Below are 23,290 nucleotides of genomic sequence, written 5' to 3' on the forward strand. Positions count from 1 at the left end.
ACTGACTTCAGCCCACCAGGCACAAGAGATGTTGCTCATATACATATACATATTTGGACTCAGAAAGTAGGAGAAAGCAAGAACAAAATACTTCAGGATGGAGCTTTCAGAAGCACTAAGTTCTGCAGAAACTGAAGACTCATTTTCACTTCAAAAGAGAGGCAACTCTGGATCATTTGCTGTACTCAGATGTGTGTGTGCTGCATCTGGAACACAATGGGGTCCCCATCTGCTGAGAGAAGTGAGGCTGAACTCTGCACAACATGAAAACCAGCCAATGCCTCCACTGTGTGCAACGTACTCAGGAGAATGGCTCTGTTGTACCCAGCTTTCCATAGGAAATGATAGAGCCTGCATTGTCTTTTCCAGGAACAGCCTGAATGCAAATGCATAAATATGGTTAAAATGGCTGTTCTGCTTCCACAAATTTGTTCTTACAGTCTCTACTTACTAAAATGTTAAGTCCTTAATTGAAATTCCACCTCCAGTGGAACAGCCCTCCATCAGCTGTCCCTGGTGAAAACAGAGCAATGACAGGAAAAGCATTGTGATGAACTTTTCTATCCACTCCTGGTGTTTTTTTTAAATTTTCCATTATTTTGGCTAAGAGGTCAGAACTGGTCTGGAAACTAAGTTGTGCTTTTGATTCTCTATTATTGAGCAAAACATAACATAATTTAAAACAACTACCAAAATCAGAAACCAGTCCTTGCATAGCTTGGGAAGGGCCTGCTTTAATAATAATTTTTTTTCCCAATGATCCTGTCACTCAAGCAGCACTGAGTTACTATGCCCATCTGGCCATATATATTTAGAAATAAATTGTTTTTCACAGCAGAGAATGTTTGCACATAATTTTACATAAAGGGGTGAAAGTTTTGAAAGTCGTAGTTTTCTTGTCCTCCTTCTCTCTCTCTCTTGCTATCTCTCTTTCCTGTGTCTTTAGATTTAATTATTGTTTTTTGACCTTGCTCCTTTGATGAGTAACCTTTAATAAAAAGCTTTCAGCTCACAAAACACATGTGAGGCTTGAAGATACTACAGGCATGTCCACGAGAAGGGATAGCATAGAAATAGGGTCCCAGGAAATTTCCTAACTGCATATTTACCTGGCAGTCCAAGGCAAGACATTGGAAATAGGAAATGGCAGATAGCAGGTAAAAGAGCAGACAGCAGATATCTCCCAGAGGTGCTGACAGGTGATTCAGTGTCTAATATTTTGCACACATACAACATCTCATGAAGATAAGCTAAATATGGCAAAACAGAGTCTGCCATGGGCTCTGCAATGGATCTGGTTATCCTTGTACTCAGTTAATGTCCTTAGGGGACTCGTTTGGCATTCTAAAATAAATGGGTTTTTGTAGGCACATGTTTACACACACACATGCACTCACATTTACATTTAGAATTTCAGATGGACTTTGCAGATTTTAATCACTTTTTTTGGCATCACTTGCTATGAGCTGGCTTCAACCCCTTCTGTGACTGGGAGACCCCCTCACTGTTCGAAGAGATCCACCTCCCCCAGGTTTGACTTCGGTGGAATTGCTCCTGGTTTCCACAGTTTGAGGCAGGCAGTGACATTTTGTAGCTCTGAAGTTGATTGGGAGGAGGAGGTGGAGTGAGGAAGAACACACCAAAGAAGAGGGGGAGGAGGCAGGCAATACATCAGACAATGTGGACTGTTTCCCAGCATCATTTAATGACTGCTTTGAATGGCTGAGAAATTGACACCAGAAGTCTTACAAAGGCAGAATGTGTGTTTCAATGTATAATTATATGGTTATATTGTAGTCATAAGGATAATTATCACAATTTAAAAGAAACCCCAAATCATTAATCCGCACTCTGTCTGTTCTATTTCTGCGTTACAGCTATTTCATGCATCATAAAGTATTATCCACTACAGGATTTGGAAATTACTTGTTTTATATTGTTGTGGTTTTATTTTGCATCAATGTTGTCAATGCATATTTCTCTAGAACAATTCACTAGCAAGTAATACTGCTGAGGACCAAAATACCTCGGACCAAATTCTGATGCACATACTGCCTGCAAATACCGGCACAGGTGGCTCAGGCTGTCAGGATCTAACCCAGTCCACAGCATTTCATTCAACGAGTGGCAATCTCTCATCTGATCCATGTGGGCATTCTATGGAGCAAAGTCCGAAATTTCAAGCCGTATAATTTGCACGTATATTCCTGCCACCCACCATGGGCTAGTTATATTCCAGTTCAAAACAGGCACTCTTGATTTTGCTTGCCTTGTACATGACACATGAGCATGCTTGTTTATGTGGAATTTGGGAGAACAAAGGCTAACTTGATCCCACCCTTCCAACAGGTTATATGTTTTTTCAACCCTGAAGCAAAATTTTATGTCTGTATGTTTTGGCTTTTAAACTCAATAACCTGCAGGCCTCAAACACATCAGAAAAGAAATGAAAATCACATTATTACACAGAAGGTTTAAAACTTAAAACCAGAGGCTATATCAACAGCAAATGGAACACCACAGACATGCCCTTCTCCTTGGGACTTCCACTGGATTCAGGATGGAGGGATGCTGGGAAGGTTGTTTTACTTTGCCTGTGCACTCTTCAACCATCACAGTATGTTGATGGTACAATGGCTTTTTTTGGATATTGCTGTAGATTCTTATTTGACCAGATAAACAGGACAAAAACAGACAGTGTGACTTTCAAAGGTGAAGATGTGATGTTGGAACATGTGAGTGAGCATCCACTCCCTGCCCACTCATCCTCTGAGCTGTATATCTGCATTGACTGTGACACAGGAATTTCACTGGGCAGCTGAATTTTAGTAGAGAACTTTTACTCTAAATTTTGGGCAGTTGAAGGTCATTGAGGTTATTCTGTAGGCACGACCTCTGTTAAAAAAAGGACGATCTTTCTGCCCTGAGCTTCCTATTCTCTCTTCCTCCCTTCTCCCTCTGGACTTTTACTGTGATGCTCTGTATTGTTTTTCCACACAGCCCCTGGCTTTGAAGTCCACAATGCTGGAATTTTTTCTTCCCTTTACACACCTTATTTTTGAAACCTTCTATTATTTTTGTGACCTTTTGGGATACTTTCCATTTCAAGAGCATTCTTTGCAAGACAGACTTGATACACACAGAAATAATCCCAACCCAGTCCTACAGGACGTTTTTACACCCTGATAGCGTGTGTGTTTTTAATCCTGCAGTGTCCTTCCCCATGTGCTGGGCACAGCTCTGCTTTGCACCTATGGGAGTGTGGAGCTTTCTCAGAGCTCTGTGGGTTGCTGTGTTGATGGGGAAGGCTGTCTCCAGAGGATGCTCCCGCCAAAAGCAAAATGCCTCTGTCTGCCATCCAGCTATTTCCACACAACCAACAGTTTTAAGGCTGTATCTGCACTTATATCCCCTGAGGGGAGTCTCTGGTATCCTGCACTGTTGGTTTCCTAAGGGAAGGAATAACTCCCTGCTTGGAGCAGACCCTTTGAGGGATTCAAAGTTCCCTGGAGGAATGTGGTCCTGAACCAAAGGCGTCAGGTGCAGCTGATCCTGGGAAAGCTCAGGGCTTACAGGGGGTTCAGTGGGCCATGGAGGGGGGAAGGAAGGATTTCTGGCTGGAACCCAAGGCCAGGCAGCTGGAGATTTACAGCACTGCTCTATCTGCCCTGATTTCTTGGACGTGGAACAGTCATGGAGGTGTGCAGAGGGCGGTCAGGGAATTGGCTGGTTAAACACAAACCACACATATAAAATCAGAATTGCAGCAAGGAATCACTGCTTTTCAGCTGCTGGATATACAGCAAACTATATCCTGCTGGGCTGGGAGGTACAGGAACCTCCAACATTTTACATGATTTCTGTGTGTTCCACGCAGGGATAGTGATGCTATTTTTTCAGAGGCAAGCCAAGAGAGCGTGGCTGGCTGATGAGGCTGCCAAAGCTCTGCCACATGGGCTTTGCTTGTCAGAAGTGAAAAACATGGCTGGTGCTTAAGGCACTTCCAGAGTAAACACCAGCAACAGTCCCTTCAGTTTTGAGACAGGCAGTTGTGTTTAAAAATGCTTCAGTCTTAGTGAGAAAGGCTGTGGGTCAGGGGACTGTTTCCCAGGGTTTGTTTTTAACTCTGTGGATGATTTTAGGGACTGCGTGTGCTCCTCTAAAATTTCCAGTTTGGCTGTGCTGGGGGCAGTGATGCTGGCGGGTATCAGAGCCTACGCAGAGGGGACAATGCTGGATTGTTACAAATGAAACTGGTGCTAAACAGCATAGACGCTTTGCATCATCTACTAAATAGCAGGAATTAAATTATTTTTTGCTTCCATGTTACCAAGGAAAACTTAATTCTAAACCTTCAGCCCGTGGTGGTCTTGGGGGGCCAACCCTGTGTAATTTATGCAAAACCAAAGCAGGAGGATGATCATTCTCACTCCCTATTGAGTAGGACAAAAAGATCACTTTAGTAGGTCCTTATGAGATGCAAGAACAGCACCATTTCATCTGTGCCTGAGCGCTCAGCACAGTCACAAAGCTGAACTGATGGCAAAAGTGTGTGGCAGCAATTACTGCTGTGAGGATTTTTCTGGGGAGAAACAAAAAATTAATTTAACTCCTGCACTCGCCATTGTAAAATAATTTAGACAAGCTATATTCCCAGCGCAGCTGTAAATTTAAAAATAAGTACAGCCAGGGCTGTAGTTGGAGAGGGTCTGGATGGTGCAACTGATCAAAACGTGCTCCAGAACACTCTACTGGAGTAGAGTCTACAAAAAGCTGCCTTTTAAATCTTATGCCTACGATCTATTTCATTCTGGAACAAAACACGGTGCTTCCAGCCTACAATATGGAGTGAGTCATAGCGTTGCCATTCTGCTCCCAGCACAATTGGAGCATACCTATGGTATGAAGTGGGAGAAGTATTTGGCCCAGAAGAAAGCTCCAGAATGTTTTTTTTATGTACTGTCAAGACACGCTTAATAAGCAGAGAGTATTCCTTCCATATTGCGTAATTCCGACTTTCCTCATTCTGGGGTTTTTTTTCAGCAGAACACGCAAGCGTGTGCTTATTTTTAATGACTGTTTAAGCCAAGATGAGTGTAAACATGTTTATGGGAAGAACTTTCCTTGCCGTGCACGGAGGCAAACGTGTAATTACACCTGCACAGGAGCTGAATGAAGATATGGAGGGAAGATTTTGGTGCCCATAGTCCCTCACTCTGTTTTTCTGCTGTTACCCTCAGGGCAGAGTTTAGTGATCTCCAGCATCACTCATGTGCGTATGGACTCAGCAATGCTGGGAGAAACAGCATCAAGGGCAGTAAAGGGAAAACCTGGCTGCCCATCTGGAAAGGATTTGGGGCACAGGGTGAAATCCCTGTCCTGGCCATGCCAACGGGAATATTGCCTTCAGAAGAGTGATTCCACTCCCTGTGTATGAACAGACACTGAAACAGAAAAGAAATCACGATGTGATGGCCGACTGGGAACTGTTTTGGCAAAGCAAAACAGAGCTTAAACCTCGAGCTCTTCCAGGGGAAAAATAAAGGCAGGAGCAACTTTTGAGCACGCGGTGGGGGCAGGCGGGGCGGGCTGTGGGTAAGGCTTTGGTCCATGACACAGATGAATTTGGCCATGATTCCTGCCCTGCAGCTGTGTGACCCTCCCAAGGCAGTGTCTCCCTCCAAATAAAATGTGAGTATTGACACAAACCTGCTTTTATGTATTGCTGTGCTTATACTAGAGACTGCTTAAGGGTTGAACTTAATGTTTGCTTAATATATCCTACTCCTTGATGTTAAATACTGTTGCTATTAACTGCTGTGATGCCTGCTTCCCACAGGGCTTTAATAATTAAGATCATCTAAAATAACAGTAGTTCATTTTGTTTTTAAGCATTCAATAGTGTGCAATGAGTTGCTTAACACTAGGCAGTGTATGCATTATTATGCCGTGCTCATATATGATGTGTGTTTTTTGACCAAACAGCCCAGAAACCTTTCTTGCTCTTGGTAATGAGAGCTCCCAGAATCAGAGAGCTCATGAACATTTGAACCCTCCAGAGTGTGAAATAATAATGACCAGCTGGTGCCATTGCAGTAGGGAAAGCAGTGAGCAAATGGCAAAGATATGAGAACTAAATCTTGTTTATACCGCACCACTGAGGACCACTAAGAAACTGGTTTGGGTTGGTTTTAAGAGGATTTCAAAACAAAGGGGTTTCTCAAAAATCTGCCCTTTCAGAACAGCAACATTCCTCTGTACACACAGGATCTTTGGACTTTGAGTTAGGAGCAGATTCTCAAATAAAAGATAGATTGACCATTTCTGAGACCCTCTGGAGAAATTAGGATGAGAAAATGTCAGGAAACATATGCCTATCCCTTCAAACCCATCCCCTTCAGTTAAAATGCTAAATTACTGCTGGTATGTTCATAAGGCAGCCTGGGGTGTCTGAGTGGGCTCCCTGACATTTAATAAATGGATGCAGGAGGTCAGATGCTCCTCAGGTTATATCTACCTGGTCAGTGATGGGTTGGTGTCCAGAAAACCAGGGCTAAAGTAACCTGGGGGTGAGTTATGGAAAAATCGTATCGTCTTGTAATCACAGGAACACACTAGGGACAAATTAACTCAATCCTACGAATAATTTCATCCTCATAACCTACTGTTCACTTTGTAATTATGAGGTGAAACAAGGGCCGTATCCTTTTGAACTCAAGACCACATCCTTTAGCATGTGCTGCCATGTTTGCCTATGTTTGCTCACTCCAAAAAAGCTCTTTTTTTCACCCAAGGCTATGTAGATGATAGCAAACTTCAGAGTTTTTTCTAGCAAATATACTTTCCCTCTTGAAAATTTTTCTCTGGAGTTTTTCCCACCCCTGTTCCTTCAGACATATTGATCTCCACAGCCTCACTTCATCCTGGTATAAGATCTGTTTTCTTTTAAGACAGCTACAAGTCTGGGAAATACACACCCTGGTGTCCAAGAGGGCAGAGGGAGGTATTTCTAGAAATAGCTAGATGACAAACAAACCACCAGAAGTTCTAGTCTTGGCTACCTTACTATAAACTCAGCCCATAGATTTTTTTTTCTTCAGAACTGAGGTTTCCCATCTGCCAATGGGTGAATATAAATCCCAGCAAATGTTAAAGAGACATCTGGAGTGTATCCATTGCACTCCCTGTGTCAGTGATCATCTCCCAGCTACTCTGTACTTTTGCTGAGCTAAGGGAATTTGTGGCCTTCCCTCCCACTGGGTGTCTGCAGAAATTGTGGTGTCAAACATCCTCTGCAACAGCTACCAAAATCTCTGATACTGAGACTCCTACTGAGCACTTGTTTTTCCATAGCCAAGGGTTTAATGACCACCCAAATAACCCATTCCATACACTAATGCAGTGGGTTCTGGGGGTGGGAAGACCCTGATGTCTGTGACAGGACCCTTGGCCATGGAGGAGCTGGGAAATTCAGCAGCTCAGGAAGCTGAACGAGGACATTTGAATATCTTGGAAGTCAAAATGAGGGGAGAGGATTTCCCAAGGAACCCAAAATGTCTGATTCCAAGCTGAATTTGAACAGCAACTCTAGATCTACAAGGTGGCTTAAAAACCCCTGCCCTTATTTTCCAGAAGAGGTAGATATGTTTTTCATCCTCTCACATCTGGCCATGGCCTGAGGTGCGCAGGCAAAAGAGAAAACTTTTCCAGCCAGCTACATATTTTTCTACCCTGGGAAAGACTCCATTGTACAGCATGAATGCCAAAGTCCAGTTTCCTTCTGGGCTCTGCACATTTTTTGAAGTTGGTGTTTATTTTGCCTGATCTGCCCTGACTTTCTGGTTCCTGTTACTGTTCTCTCCTATTGTTGCTGGTGAACTCTGGCCCTTACCAGGGTTTTGGTGGGGTTGCTTTTCTCTGAGCAGGTACATGGGAGATTTCCCAGAACTGGAGAAATGGCATTTGCCCAGTATTCCCCTGCTGAACAATCTCTTATTTCTCTGATTTTTTACAAAACATGGAGAGAAATAAAGCTCATTAATGAGCCCCTCTAATTATCAGGGGTTGAATCTGTGAAATAGAGAGGGACATCAGAACTGTTGTCTTTGCTTAGCAAGAGGCATCTGTGAAATGATTTTGAGGAAAATTCCCTGAAATGGAAATTATAGGTACTTCTCTAATTGTTTATACAAATTAATACAAGTAAAAGTGAAATTTGGGAAAAATGCCCCTAAACATATGGCTTCTTTGTAATCTAATTCTTTGACAAAAAACCCCATAGGACTATTAATATGTGAACATTTCCCTGTATTTCCCTGTTCTGTAAATATATAAAGGGAAAATTGATACTTCTTGAGAAATTATCTACTGTGCATCATAAATATCTTTATTCGGATTCCCTGGGAGCTTAGAATTTTGCACAGAATTGCATTAATTAAAATAGCTGCTTCTTTTTCTTATTTTACTCATCTACTACTCTTTTTATCCTATGTCATACATTCCTTCACTTCAAGGGTTTCCTGACTTAGATTTGCTTGGCCCCAGCTCTGTGAGCCTTCCAGGACCAGAGGAAACCAAGTCTTGTGTGAGCATAGCCAGCTTTGAAAATGATTGCCTAAAAATCTATTATTCCTTCCTTTTTTGATCTGAAAATGTATTTACCACAATTTCTTCATACTGAAGATCATCAGACTAAAAGCCATTTATTATGGTAACAGGCATAAATATTTACAACTAATAAAGGCTATATCTAATTTTAGGCACCCACACCCACCATGCTGACTGGGAAAGGAAGCCAGTTTCTTTCAGGTTATGCTTCCAGCTCTTCTAAGGAAGAAAATCCATTAGACACTGTCAGTAGTGACTTCTCACTACTTCTGTTGTATCTGCTTTATTTCTTGCCTGACAGCTCACAGCAGGAACACATTCAAAAGGGTTGCCCATATAGGAAATTTGAAATTCAGTGGTCCTCAGACACCCCAAATGAACTTCCTTAGGTCAGATGCAATTCATACTTATGACAGGATTTTGAGCCCTCCCTGGAGAAGCTCCTGGGAGGGACTGACTGTCTTAGCTCCAGGCTTATGGAATGAATCCCTCCTATCAAACTGCAGTGCTTTGGTTTGTTAACATGACAGACAACAGAAATGCAGATATATGGGAGGGATCCTGGAGGTGATGTGACAGAAATATGGGAATATAGGTTAAATTTCAACTGATCTGATTGCACAGAACCCAATTCCCCTAACTATAATGGTGTTCTTCCTAAGTGAATGCAGAATGAACTCCCAATCAGGTCCTTTATATTTCCTCCATAGTTTACAAGCAGCATTTCTAGAATGTGGCCACAGACACCTCCCTCTATGTACACTGGGCATCACAGCTAAGTCCTTGTTCCAGTGTCACTCACTCTGGGGACCACTCACTGGAGCAAGATTGTGTCGGGCAGAGAGAAGATGTCCCTTGAAAACCTTTGAGAGTGCTGGGGGTAACCTCCTTCTTCTGGGAACCAAACATACATCGTCTTATAAATCAGAAATGTGGATTTATTGGACATTTACGTGATGACAGAAGTCATCAAAAAAGAGGAAAGCAGCAGCCTGTACCAGAGAGAGTGAAGACACAATGAGCAACACTCAGCTCAAAGATTGTTTCCCCTTCTCCTAAGCACTTGCCTTGTTCTGCCATCAGGTTTGCCAAGGCTGGTGAGGATTGCCAACCTGAAACCACTGCAGCTCCTCATATTGAGAGAGCCCAAAACCACACCTGATCTCATGCTATTTGAAGCACTTTCCTGGGAATTTTTTGTCTTTGCTGCACAAATATTTCATTTAGAGGAAGTCTGCCCTTGGAAAATAATGATTGCAGTACAGTAACAGTAAAAAGGATAATAGCAGCAACCAACTAGAACTGGCCAGGGGGATGATAATTCAGCTTTGCGACAACTTCTGAGGTTTTACAATTTGTTTTCATTTTACAATGGAATGAAAACAAAACCTTCAGATATTATGTTTTCAATTTGAGCCTTTTTTGCTGCACTGTCAGAAATAACCAGAGGGACCTGGACCTCAAGAATTTGTCCTTTCAAGTATTTAAAAAATGCTTCATCTTTCGTGAATCAGCATTTTCTCCTGGTGGGACAGTTCATGAAAAATGCTCTGGCCAGAACTTTTGCTAACCCCAAAAGTTCAAAACTATGAGTCACATCCCCCAAAACATGTTCTGTGTTTTATGGATCTCTTCTGGACTGTCTTCTCTTAAGCATACCTTTCCCCTCCATCCTCTAAGGATGCACATTTCTTTCCCACACTTCTCCACTCCTTCTCTCCTATTTACTTGGGCATTTATTTTTGGTTCTCATGCAGATCCTTGGCTCGTTCGACCTTCCCTAACTTACACAGAAGAGACAATGCTGAGATAATATTTTTATGGAATGCAGTGGCAGGGGTTTGCCAGGAAAGAGGTGGCTGCTGGAATGGAGAGTGGTCGCCGTGGGGTGGTCCCACCACCATCCTACAAAGCTCTGTCTGGCTGCTTGCTGGTTCTCACTCATCTCAGATGACATTTTCCATGGGGCAGAGCTGACATCTGTCAGGAGGAAGAACATCTTCTCTCATGCCCTTGGCCCTGGCCAGCTCAGCAGCACGGGAGGGAACCAGAGGAGACACCCGGTAATAATTATCACCCAGGGCATGTGGGGCAGTCGCTATGTGTGCAATGTCTGTGGTTTGGTTTTGGACCCAGCTGGTTCAGAGGTGGCTTAGCAGGATCCATATCTGGTTCTGGCCAGCTCTATGGCCCATGCTGTACCCAGGAAAGCTTTGGGAAGACAATTTGTCTTTCTTTTTCTTTGACATTTCAGGTGGAAAGACCCTGCTCATGAGGAATAAAAGCAGCGTGGAAAATAAGTACCAAGAAAAGGAAATGTGGCTATTCATTCTGAAAGCTGGAGGGAGCAGCAGAAGGAGAATCAGGATCTGCAAGGACTTTATGTGGTGGAAGGTACAAGGTGCTTTATAGTCAAGAGGCTTTTGTAAGAATTGTCTCATGCACCTCACCAAGACATACTGTGAATGCATTTGGCCAGGGACAAGACTCCCCTCTGTCCTCAGGATTTTCCACCCTGTAGGACACAGTCTCAAAATACTATTCTCCTTTCAAAGTTTTTGCAAGACTTGTATTATTATTTTTCTTTTCCTAATCTCTCACGTTCATGCATTTAAATAGAAGGCAGGGGGAGAGAAACCCAGTTGGGATCACCATATGGAGAGAACACAAGTTATTGCTGTTCCCCCATTATCTTGGCACAGATTTCCTTTGTCAAACATTACTTCAGATTTGGGACCTCATTTTGTATTCACACTCCCTGTTGCTTCTTCCTTCCTTGGAAGCATTAGGAGGGACTTTTGGTATTGCTACAAGGAGCTCTTCACAGGAAAGGAAATAAATTGGGCAATGTGATTCAAATAATGGAAGAATGAATTATTTCATCATTTTAGCAGTTTCCCATGAGGGACACTTGAGGGAGAAAATGCACTTAACACTCTGAAATGCTAAAATAAAAGAACCACAGCAACCTCACTCCTCTTGACTTGAACCAAACTCAGTGGTTTAGGTAAATGCCCAGCAGATCTTCAAGTGGCACAACCCATGAGAGAGTAGTTCTAGGTGTGGCAAGGAAAATTCTCCATATTAATGATATCATGAACTGGCTCAGCTAATTTGGACTTCATCCATAAGGCCTGGTCTCTGGCAGATTAGCTGAATTTCTTTTGAGTACGAACTCCTCTTCTAATGTTGAGGTTGATCCTGTTTTCATGGCTGATATTCCAGGAAAATTATTTTTTTAAAGCTGTACTTCACATATTTTTCATGAGAGCTGCTGCTCCCTTGTATTCCTGGAACAGGCTTAAAATATCCTGAGCAGTAACTAGAAGGTAATGAGATGAAGGGAACTGTGCTGGATTTTTGCAATTCACTGGTTCCATTACTGGCTACCCAGAACAAAGCAGAGCTGTACTGTGGAGGAAAAGTCTTTCTAGGAGCTTAAATAATAACATCCTAGTGGCCTCCTAGAAGTTGTTCATGCTTTTGCTTAAAATTTTGATGGCAAGCTTTCAATGAGCAAAAATGGGCTCAAACTAGACAGAAACTACAAGCAATTCTACAATCTCCCTGTGTTCTTGATGCAGCTGAAAAGGTTTATGTGTAGCTATAACTAAACAAAAATAAAGATGCAGTTTCAAAACAGCTCTCTAGAGCTATTTTGTGATTTATATGCTGATACACCATGAACCCAGTGAAGTTTGTGTGCCCACGTGGAGCCATTTGGGAAGCAGGATCATACAGCCCAAACTGTCACCAGCAGTGCTCTTGTCCCAGGTGGAATGGACAACATGAAGTCCTGGGCATTACTGCCACAAGACATTGCTTGATACAGACAGCATAAAATAGATTGTCTCAGGAGGCAATTTCAGTGTGAGTTTGTGCCAGAGCTGAGATTGCCTGGTGGAAATGCCCCAGCTTTGAAATAAAAATCAAGTCTCTTCATTTCTGCTGCTCATGGACAGGGACTTCAGCAAGTAGGTTCCCAAAATTAGACATAGATGTTGACGTTACACTAGTTATTGGAGAAAACCAGTTCTGAAATGGAGCTGGGGGGATTGCTCAGAAACCATGGGTGTCCTAGATGGGGAGGGTCTGTCCCGTGAGGACACAGCGCCTGGATGGCTGCCAGCTCTGAAGACTGAGCATGAGACAGTTTGTGTACTTAAAACACTTCTCCAACTTTATGGGATTTTCCTTTAAGTCTGTTCTCAGCAAAGCAGCGTATTATTGCAAATAGATGCTCTTTTGGTCCCATCTCCCAGGGGATAGAAATTAATGTTATGTTTGAACATGTATGTTTTCCCACTCATTGCTGAAGCTGTGCTTTTCCTTAAAGTCTGCAGAAAGCAGAGCATGAGCAGATACTGTTAATGCCATTACTTCAAAGTTAGAGCTGGAGTCAGTGCCAGAGAGTCTTTAGTGAGAGACGTGGCCTCTGTTTGCAGGGGTTGGAAAGCAGTTTCAGTGAGTCATCTCAGGCATCCTCCTGCACTGTGGCAGGACCTTTCTCTCCAGCCCCTCTTTAACTCTTTCAGGTGCCTAAGTGCTGGCTCCTGTGCTGATCCCTGGGATTGTTGTCTCCATGAGACACTTGCACACTGTCCTGAACCAGGAGTGAGGATGTTGGTACAGCACTGTGCAGCTTTTCCCCTCTTGCTCCAGTGCCATCACCCTCCTGACTATGCCTCCTGTGCCACTGTGCCTGGGAATATTTTTACAGCTGTCCATCTCCTTCCTCTGGGAGTTTTTTTTCTTTTCTTTTTTTTTTTTTTTCCCCCAGTGCTTCTCCTGTCAGTGAAAGATTTTTTTCCAGCCCTTTCTTCCCCTGAGGTTGGTTGGTGTATTTATGGATGCATTGCTGTGCCAGTTCCTGAGGTAAAAAGGCAACCTTGGGGCGACCCCACTGCTGGCTCTGCTGCTCCACACACTGAATCTGGAGAACTGTTAGCTGAACTAACAGCCTGTCTTTCATGCCTTCCCCTTCCCTGGGACTCCAAACACCATGTTGGATATGAGGACCAGCTAGGGGACAACAAATCCCAGCAAGTGTCCCCCCAGGGACCCTTCCAAGCCATCTTGTGCCACATATGAATTTCCATATAAGAAGAGGGTTTTGATCTTGGCCTTAAATCTATGAAGGGATTAGACCTCTCATTTTGAATGCAAATGATGCTAGATATTAAATAAGGTAAATAAACTTTTTTGTAATATTTTAATTATTGGACATTACTTTAAAACTCATTTTCCCATATATTATTTGGGGGGGAAAAGGAGATGAATGCTAGTTCAATAATCCAGTTTAGAATTAATTCATTCACTCCCCCTTGGCATAAAACATTACAGGACAATTTGTAAAACTTTCATTCTTTAGTAAGATATTCCCTGACTTAGGTAGAAGACCCATAGCTCAAGGTACAAGGACAATGTAAGTGGAGAATGGCAAATGGTCACTCTTAAAAGCAGAGGAGAAATATAATAACTTATATTTTTTTGTTGCAAAGACAAATAATAATTTGACAGGAGATGTCATTGCTGTTCAATGACTTTGTCTGAACAGAACAATTGAAGGAAATCTGTTTGCTCTTCCTCATTTCTTGCCATTTCCATGATGTCATTAGGTCTGGCCATAACAACTGGAAAGTTAGAACATAGGAAAGGCACTGCCTGCAAGGCAAAATCTACTCAGTGATGTGGAGTAGACACAATGTGTATCACTAGTGCAGGCATCCAAGCATCAAGTTTATCAAGAAAGCAGAAAATGAGAAGCAAGTTTTAGCAGAAGTATTTAGCACTGACTTGATCAGTAACTAAGCCATTGCAATGATGACTTAGTGAAAACACTGTCACATCTGGCAGAAATGAAGTTTTTACATGTCTAGGATTTTGGTTTCTTAGACTTCTTTGCTAAGTTTTTCTTTTTCTTTCCTACATGTGGAGCATCTTCTGCTGTGAAGCATCTGCTTGGCTGCCTGGTCTGGCACCACCCATAAAGTGGCTTTTGTCCCCTCATGTTGGTGGCTTGGCCACCTGTACTGAATCAATTATTGATTTTGAGATAGTGGATGTAATTAAGTCTAAGCTGTAGAGATTGTTCTTCAAGGGCTAGAGGCCCACTGTTTCAGTTTTGGTCTTCTCAGCAGATGTCACCTCCTGCAATGCTGCACAGATGACAAGGGGATGGAAAGACTAGGCCTGGCTATCTTGGAGTAGTGGAGAAGAAAAGGGTCACTTTTCAAAGCCCTTCGTGTCTCTTTCCAGCAGTCCATGGCTGGGTAAGCAAAATTTCAAAATCTGTTTGCCCATCCATATATCAGAAGAATCATGCAAAAAAAGTTATTTTCCAAAGCTCTGGGCACAAGGTACTGGTTGGGCCAAACTCACAGCCTGGTGTCTTAATCTCTGACATAGCAGTGAGCAGCTTTAAGATAATTTGCTATTCACCAGGCCAAATTTAGGTCTTGTCCTGAACTCTAAACTGAGGTTGTGCCAGCTCATTTCTTGCAGAAGTCTTTTGCATCAGCGTATGATAGCACTCAGTCTCCCTGATACATGGTTTAACACCCTTTTTTTACAAACCTTGTTAAAATTTTGTCCTCAAGAATTTTTATAAAGTGATAAGTTCCCTGGGTTAATCACATGCCATGCAAAGAAATATTTCTTTTTAAGCCATTTGACTTTTCCGTCTTTCCAATCCACTCCCTCAGGCCTGTGGCTGACCTTAAGAAAAATCCCACCATTCTACATCGAAACCACCGACACACATTCAAATGGTCTAACTCCTTGTTTAGTATTCTTTGTGATTCCTCTTGCCCTTCAAGCACCACATATCTAATAGAAAAGAGTGGACAGCTGGGCTTAGGTGGAATTTAGGTTGGATAACTCTGCATAAAGCAACATGGCTGCTCCGTCTACTCTAATTCCTGGCACTACCCTTGGTGATGAGTGCTGTAGTTTGCTTACTCTCCACACCCAGTTTTCAGATTGCCAGTGTCATTCATGGTGCAGTGTTGTCCCCTGCTGTGCTTGAAGTACAAGGACATCCACTGGAGAAATCGGTTCTCTGTGCTGGGCTGCTGCACCTCCTGGGCTGTCAGCTGAGACCTGGCTCACCAGTGAGATGCTGGTGGGTGTGGGATGGTGCAGAGCTCTTCTGGGCCTCTCTGGAGCATAAAACCAAAGTAAAAGCAAACTAGGAGTGGCAGCAGCACTAAGAGAAGCTGCATAGCACAGCCAGAGGTAAAGGTAGGATGCAGCTCAGGTGCTGCAGGCTCATCCCCATTCACAGCTGTAGGGGCAGGGGACAATGGGGACTTTGTCACCACGGTCTCAGAGCACTGCTGCAGAAACCATCTGCCCTGAGAAACAGAAACCCAAAGCACACACCTCTGTCTCCTTGGGCTTCCAGGGGATTGTGCAGCCGCAGGACAATACAGGGATGTGTGTGAGGAAGAGATAACAGCGATAGTTATCTCGGGTCTCTGCATACTGAAAACACCTTCAGGAGGAAAAGGCCCTAAGATGCTTAGGGGTGTATGTGGAGCCTCTCAAATGAGTGTGGAACAACCACGGTGATTCAGGCAAAAGGCATCTTTTCGGTAAAAAGACTGCTCAGGCTTCCTGGATGTGAAAATGTCTGAGGATCACTACATCACCTCTGACTTGTATGACTCAGGACAAAATGAAACTTTCTGTGGGGAGGCAGAGAATTCGTGGTTCTGTAAAATTAATCTGCAAAAAATCCAGCCTTGAAAACATTTGAATTGCACTGGTGTGTTTCTGTTGTGTTGTCATACCTTGAATGTTTTATTGAAATCCCTGGTCTATTCTGGATGATACCAGGAAGATTGTCGAGAAGTCTTTTCAGCTCCTGAGAGGCAAAATGAACATATCTGTTCAGTGGCTGCCAGTTTAAAGAGCCAGATCTTAAGAGTCAATGCTTTCTTGTCTCAAGGATAAAGTTCAAATCTGTGTGATCAAAATTGGATGAACATTAAAAGGAAAAAAAAAATACCACTGCAAATATCCATGCAAATAAACATCACAGCTCTCTTTCAGTGCTATTTATATCTATTTGAGTTTAATGACCCCAAACATTGTATGAAGAGTTTCTCTAATGTGCTACCAAGACTGTTTATAGGAGACAACTGTCTCAAGAATGTGGCAGTGTGAAGACTCCCACGGTAGCACCCGTGCAGAAGTTGCAGATCTACTTGGGCAGTCTCTTCCTGTCAGAGTTTCAACAGGGGAAAAAAAGTTATGATCTCAGGGGTTAAGTTATCACTTAACTTAAGTGCGCATTAGAAATCAATTAAAAATAGCTAGCGCACCAAAAGTGTGGACAGATGTGCTCTCATGCCTGTAGCTGGAGAAATTTAGGGTGTTAGGGCTCCCATTGGGTTTCTGCCATGTCTTGGCTGGTGTTTCCTGCCCCTTGGGGAGAGGCTGCAAGGCAGAGCTGCCTGGTGCTTGGCCTGTCTCCCCTGGGTGCTCCTGCCTGCCCCAGGACAGAGAGCAACCAGCCATGGGCAGCCCCAGGATCACTGACAGCCCACTTCCAACGCCTGTTTTTCATGGGAGGACATGAGGAACAGGGATTTGGGTCAGTGCTGTGACACAGAGGCAGGTTGTAATAGATTGGTGGATTTGCACAGGTACAAACTGCCTGCTCTGGGCAAGAGCAGTAGTACTGCTTCTGTGCTACTAAAAATACCAGAGCAGAAAAATTCTCCCTTCTTGCATGGCTTTGCTGGCCAGCAAGGTTGGGATCATTGCTCTGTGAGACTGCTGATGCTCCAGCCCACTTCAGTGCAAAGTCAGACAGACTACATTGAATCATCACTGAAGCACAAAAAAAATGTGTCTCCTAACAGTAAGTAATGTCTCTCTGGTTCTATATTGCTTTTAATTTACAGAGCCCCAGCCAGGGCTGGGCTATTCTGTATGCTATTAATTAGCTGATCACATGCCAATGCTAATTTTTTTCAAGTGGGTTCACTATTTATAAATGTTCACCAGTTTGTGGCGACACATGAGGGGAGGGAGGGACATATTTACACCATCTACTTTTTGCAGATGCTTTGCAGTTCTCATTCGGAGGGATTGACCTCTCATTTATCAAAGATGCAACTTTGGCTCCTAAAGCTGTTTGTATGGTATTCATTGCTCTACTGTGCCTGAATTAGAGTTGAGTTTAAGACTCACAACCCTCTTTTCCTCAGACTTCAGCCATCTAATGAGTCCAATCTCCCTTTTCTGCACAGTGGGCCAGGTTAGCTGCCTGCCATCATTACTGCTCCTTAAGCGTGGAGAGTTCTTTTTTTACTTACAAGAAATGCACTTTTGGAATAGAATGGAATAGAGTAGTTTCAGTTGGATGGAGCCTACAGTGATCATCTAGCCCAACTGCTCAACCATTTCAGGGCTGACCAAAATTCACAGCATGTCATTAAGGGCATTATACAAATGCCTATTAAACACTGACAGCCTTGGGGCATTGTTCACCTCTCTAGGAAGCCTGAATATAAATTTTAGGGTGAATAAATTTCATGCTAAAAATTGCTATGTTTTTAAGCTTCATAAGTATAAAATGGGATGCTCAGTGTCTTCCTAAGTAACAACACACAATTTTCTTATGTATTTCACAGAGCAAGCCAACTAACTTTGGTACTATTAAGCCAACTCTGCTAGCAGTTGAATTGATTTTTTTTTTTCTTGGTCCAACCTCAGCCCTAAATAAACATTTGTAACTTTACATAGCCAGGCACAATACAAGTCACCCTGGCTGAGGCGCCTCTGCTCATGGAAAACCAGCATTTGATGTTCAAAAGATGGAGTGGAACCAGCATGTTAAAGCATCTACTCACTATCCAAACAGTCGCTATTGTTACAGTTATTGCCAGCAATATCCTGTTTGTCACTGGGATAGCACTTTGGTGAGCCTGCCCTAGAAAGAGCCATTTGCCTTGTGGCTAAACACTTCCAGTGCAGGACTTGGAAATTCACCAAAGCAAGGAAACCTACTCAGGGCTCTGGCCTCCAGAAAAACCTCTTCAAAATGCCTTAAGAAATAACCAGACTCATAAAATTCCATGCATCCAATGAAAGAAAGCATTTTCATATCCAAGTAAGAAATTTGCCCTCCCCATCTGTCTGGCATTGCTCTGATCCTACTCCACACCCGTCGCATCCCAACTCTGGCAACAGGCCCTGAAGAAATTTGGTTTTGTGGACTGTGGGTGAAATCTGTGGCAGAATATTACTAGTGTGGAGCTAATAACTGTTCTGGACTTACGTACAGTGCAGATGCACACGTGCTGAGCCACCAAGAGCTTTTAGTGCCAGGCATCGCTGCAGACGAGTTGTAAATGCTGTGCGAGATGTCTGCAGCAATATCTGCTCCTTCCCTGGGTGACACTCAGCTGCTGCCTTGGATTTTCTTAGAGGCAGGTTGGGGGCCAATTTTATAAAGTGATTTCAAGCTCTTTCATGTGAAAGGCCCTGAATAAGCAGCGTGCAGATCCAATACTGCAGGAACTCAGTTGTTTGCTTCCTCTGGACCACTCCTGTTTGTACGTCCACCTGCTTCAGCTGCAGGAGCTAAGGAGATGAGCTGCAGCAGGGCGAGTGCACAGAGCTGGTGTTTCAGGGCCATGAACAGTTAATGGCTTGGCAACAGCACTGGTGCAGCTGGAGATTTTCCCAAAGTTGGGCTGGAGAACATCACTGTCTCCCCCCGAGTCGCTGGAGTCGTGGCAGTGAGAAACTGCTCTGAGATCACCACTGGAATCCTTGGGTTTTAATGCTTCCCCTCCCCACCCCCTACATTTTCCATTAGAAAGAAGTAAATTGGTAAATGCCCCGGGAGTCACAACCAGGCTGTGACCTGGTGAGGCAAGAGGAAGCCCTAGATAATACACCACTGCTGGTAATAACACCTGGGTGGAAAACCTTCCATGGAAAGTGGAGCTTTGCAAAAATCTGCAGCAATTAATTGCTTTTGAGCATTTCCAGCACAGAAATGAACCATTGAATCAGATGTTTTCAGATTGTTTGGGAAAATTGAAACAGGTGGTTTCAGCAGTAGCAAGGACAGGGGTAGACAAACCAGTTCCCTGGGGTAAATTTAAATGAGATTTTCCAGAGTCTCCTACACCCCTCAGGATCTGCCCATGTATGCAGTTTTCCCATGTGCTCTGCTGCCTGTGCTGTCACCATGCCCATGGTACCTCTGTGACCATGGTACTGCTGTGCCAGCTCTCTTCTTCACCGTGGGCTGCCACACAGGTGGATGCGGAAAATCCAGTGGAAGATCCTAAAAACTGTAAGCTCAGGGGTAAGGTTGCCAGTGAGTTCTTTGCTCAGTCAATACCCACAGTATTTTAAATAGGCTGGGGTATATTTTATGCCATGTAATATTTTTATGAATGGGATTTTTTTCCAGCACTGCTCTAGAAGTAATTCCTACTGATTGACTCTGTGTGCAATTTTGTAGTGAAATCAGTTTAATAAATGATGGGATCCCCACAAAACTGAAATTTCATTTGTGATCAATGCTAGTTTTGACCACTGTGGGATTGCCTCAGAACAGAATGTTAACATACAGAACTATTTTTGCCCCTTATCTTTATGAGTTTTCCCATTGAAAATACTTTTATATTTATGTGCTATAGTAGTTAAGAAGGCAGATAAAAATAGCTGGAGATATTTTAGAGGCTAAATCTTCAAACCCTGAAAATGATTTAAATGTGCCTGCATACTCCTTTCACCCCAGAGGAATCAGGATTATGCTGCTTCATCTTCCCATCCTTCTCTCAGCCCTTGTATCCCTCAGGAATTTTTGAGCTCACTGGCAATTTCCAACACTTCTGACAGAGGAAAGGGAATCAAAGCAAGTCCCTGAGAGTCACCTGGGGCTGGTTAGGGAGGAGAAACTCAAGAGTGGTGCTCCCATAAGTGCCAGCCTGCCTGGCTGGCATCACTGCCCCTGGGTGTGCACAGTCCCCATGTGTGTGTGTGTGTGCCCCCAGGCTCACACCAAAACCACCAGGACTGATGCCCACATGGTCTGGCACCAGATATGGCTTTCTCCATAGACAGAGGCATTTGCAGGGCATGGAGGAGGGTGGGAGAAGGCAGTAGGTGCTGGGATCAGTATTTTGTAAGGGATGAACAGATCTGAAGTTATCACAGGAAAGTGGGTGCTCTTGCAATATAAGGCAACCCTTGGGGATTTTGGCTCATGGAAGCACGTTATTTCCACCAGTCTGTTGTATATCTTATCTGTGGAAATGTGTTTTTTTTCTACAGCGGTCACTCAGTCTATCTAGTGGGAAGAGCAGAGAAAAGAGAGAGCTGCTTACATTAGAAGTGACGCTGCCCACTCTTGTGGAGGAAAAGGTCTTCACATTTCCATGGATCAGATTCTGCAATTACACAGCTTTCTTGTTTGGCCAGTTCATCTGCTAAACCTGACACAGAGCCAGAATGCAAACAGGGATTTTTCCCATTACAGAATACTAAATCTATGATAAGCCACGCCATGAAAATTCAGTTTTTAAGGAGGTGGGGAGAGAATGAGGAAAACTCCAACTGCTGCTGCAAGATAAACAATGAGTTTTGCAGTGCTTCTAGAATCTGTGTGTCAGGGATCTCATAAAAAGCCCCTGTAAGCCAAAGGAGCACTGTGAGAAGAAAAACAGCAGAATCTGGGATAGTAAAATTTGAGCAGATGTTTGAACACCAGTTTTAGCCTATGAAACATCTGTGTGATAACTTTGGACACAGCTGGGTAAAGTCAGTAATTGCTACAGAAAGAGGCCTGTGGATATTGTACTTAATCTGTGGGTCTGATCTGCACAGCAATACAGTGGATATCACTGATGATCTTGATTATGTTTGTGATTTTTCTTATGCTACAAATTCTCCTACTATGAAGGACTCAAATCAATCACCTCTTCTGCTTTTCACCACCTTCAAGTTGTACTATTAAAATCTATTTATAGATGAAATAACAAACATCTCTGAAAGAAGAGTTATATACTGACAACTTGTAAAGAGACTGCTGGTTTTCTCAAAGATCACGCCTTAAACAGGATATATTCTCAAAGATTATTCATAAAATAGGATATAAATATTGTAATTCACACATCATTTGCCAAGAGGGACAAGATTGTGATAGTATATACATATATATATATGTAGTATATACATATATAGTATATACAAATATATGTATAGTATATATATATATATATATAGTGTGTGTATATATATATATATATATATTCATATATTGTCTTCCTAACTGCAGAATGCAAAGCTTAGAATTTTAAAATCTAACCAAGAATACAAATTCATAGAGGCTGAATTATATTTGTTGTCCCAAAACACAGTGGATTTAACTGCACCCCTCATGCTTCTTATTTGCCAAAAACAAGACAAAAATCAGAAGCAAACAAATAAGTTCTCTGAATAAATCCTGCATTGCCCCAGTTTTACAAGCTGCCATCTAAGCTGCCTGGCAACCATGCAGGCCTGAATGACATTCCTGGGCAAGAAGTAACCTGTGCATCCCTTTTGAACTGTCCTCTCCTCGAGCTTCCTCCACGTCTCACCTGAGTGTCCTGCAGCTCTCGATTAAATTTCTTTTAAAGCACTTTCTTACCTGCGTAGTGGTCAAACACAGTGGGGACATACTCCTCTGGGAAGGCATCATTGGCATAGCTCATCAGCAGACAGGTTTTCCCAACTGCACCATCCCCAACCACCACGCATTTCAGCATCTTCTTGGTGTTGTTCCTGCTCCCGTCAGTGCAGTTGTCATTCTCCTCCTTGCAGTTCATTCTTGCTGCTGCTGCTGCTCTTGTTACTCCCAAGACTTCCAAGTGCACATGAAGGAAAAATGAAGTGCGATTGTATTGACTTTTCCTGAGTTTGGAGGAGGAAGGGGGGGGGGGGGGGGGGGGTTGGGGGAGAGCAGCAAATCTCAAACTCAGGAAATCATACTAATGTTTCCAGGCTGTCACAGCCGCTTCTAACAGTTACCAGATCAGTCAAGAGGATCATCGAGGTGAATAAATTAAACACACGGAGAGGAATAGCATAAAAAAAAAAAAAAAAAAAAAAAAAAAAGGGGTGATCTGTCCTTTCTTGTTTGTCCCAGTCAGGAAATCCTCATGCTGCCCGGCTGTTTGCAGTCTTTATTGCGACTTCAGAAATATCAGCAGCCTGCGGCTTCCATCCGCGTCTCCCTTCCTCCAGCCTGGCCGCAGGGATTCCTGTTAAATCCACTCCATTTTCCATTTCATTTCTACATGGAGGAGAGTCTGGAGGTTTTTAATGGAGTTTTTCCTTTCTTTCTCCAGCTTGCTGTGTGTCAGGAAATCATGGGTTTCCTGCTGAATTCCATATTAGGATCAGTGGGCTTGTGAAGGGCTGCAAACAATGGGAGCTCTGTGTGTATTTGTACTTTGGAGGAACTCTGCCAGGACATGGAGAAAGGAAAACACTAGAGGTCCCCCTGCAGAATGAAGTTTTTTAGGCTCTCTGCTCCATCCCGTGCTCCAGCTGCTCTCCTCCCCGGCACCGGCGAGGAGAATTTGGGAGAATACGGGACCCGGGAGCCAGGCTGTGAGCTCTGCCCCTGTCCCAGGGACTCCTGTGATCCCAGGCACGACCTCCTCTC

The 23,290-nt window shown here is 43.3% G+C and overlaps 1 protein-coding gene across 3 annotated transcripts in view; it reads right to left on the reverse strand.

Annotated features, from left to right (window-relative positions):
• Window positions 1-22,888, reverse strand: part of RHOJ (ras homolog family member J) — a 52,902-nt gene extending 30,014 nt beyond the window's left edge. For all 3 annotated transcript variants that reach the window (XM_062494839.1, XM_062494838.1, XM_062494837.1), the window contains exon 1: window positions 22,271-22,888. In XM_062494839.1, coding sequence (XP_062350823.1) covers window positions 22,271-22,448 — 178 coding nt within the window. In that variant the 5' untranslated portion in view covers window positions 22,449-22,888. The remainder of the gene's footprint in view (window positions 1-22,270) is intronic.
• Window positions 22,889-23,290: the final 402 nt, after the last annotated feature.

Source organism: Cinclus cinclus, chromosome 6 (assembly GCF_963662255.1).
Source record: "Cinclus cinclus chromosome 6, bCinCin1.1, whole genome shotgun sequence".
NCBI classification, from domain to species: Eukaryota; Metazoa; Chordata; class Aves; order Passeriformes; family Cinclidae; genus Cinclus; species Cinclus cinclus.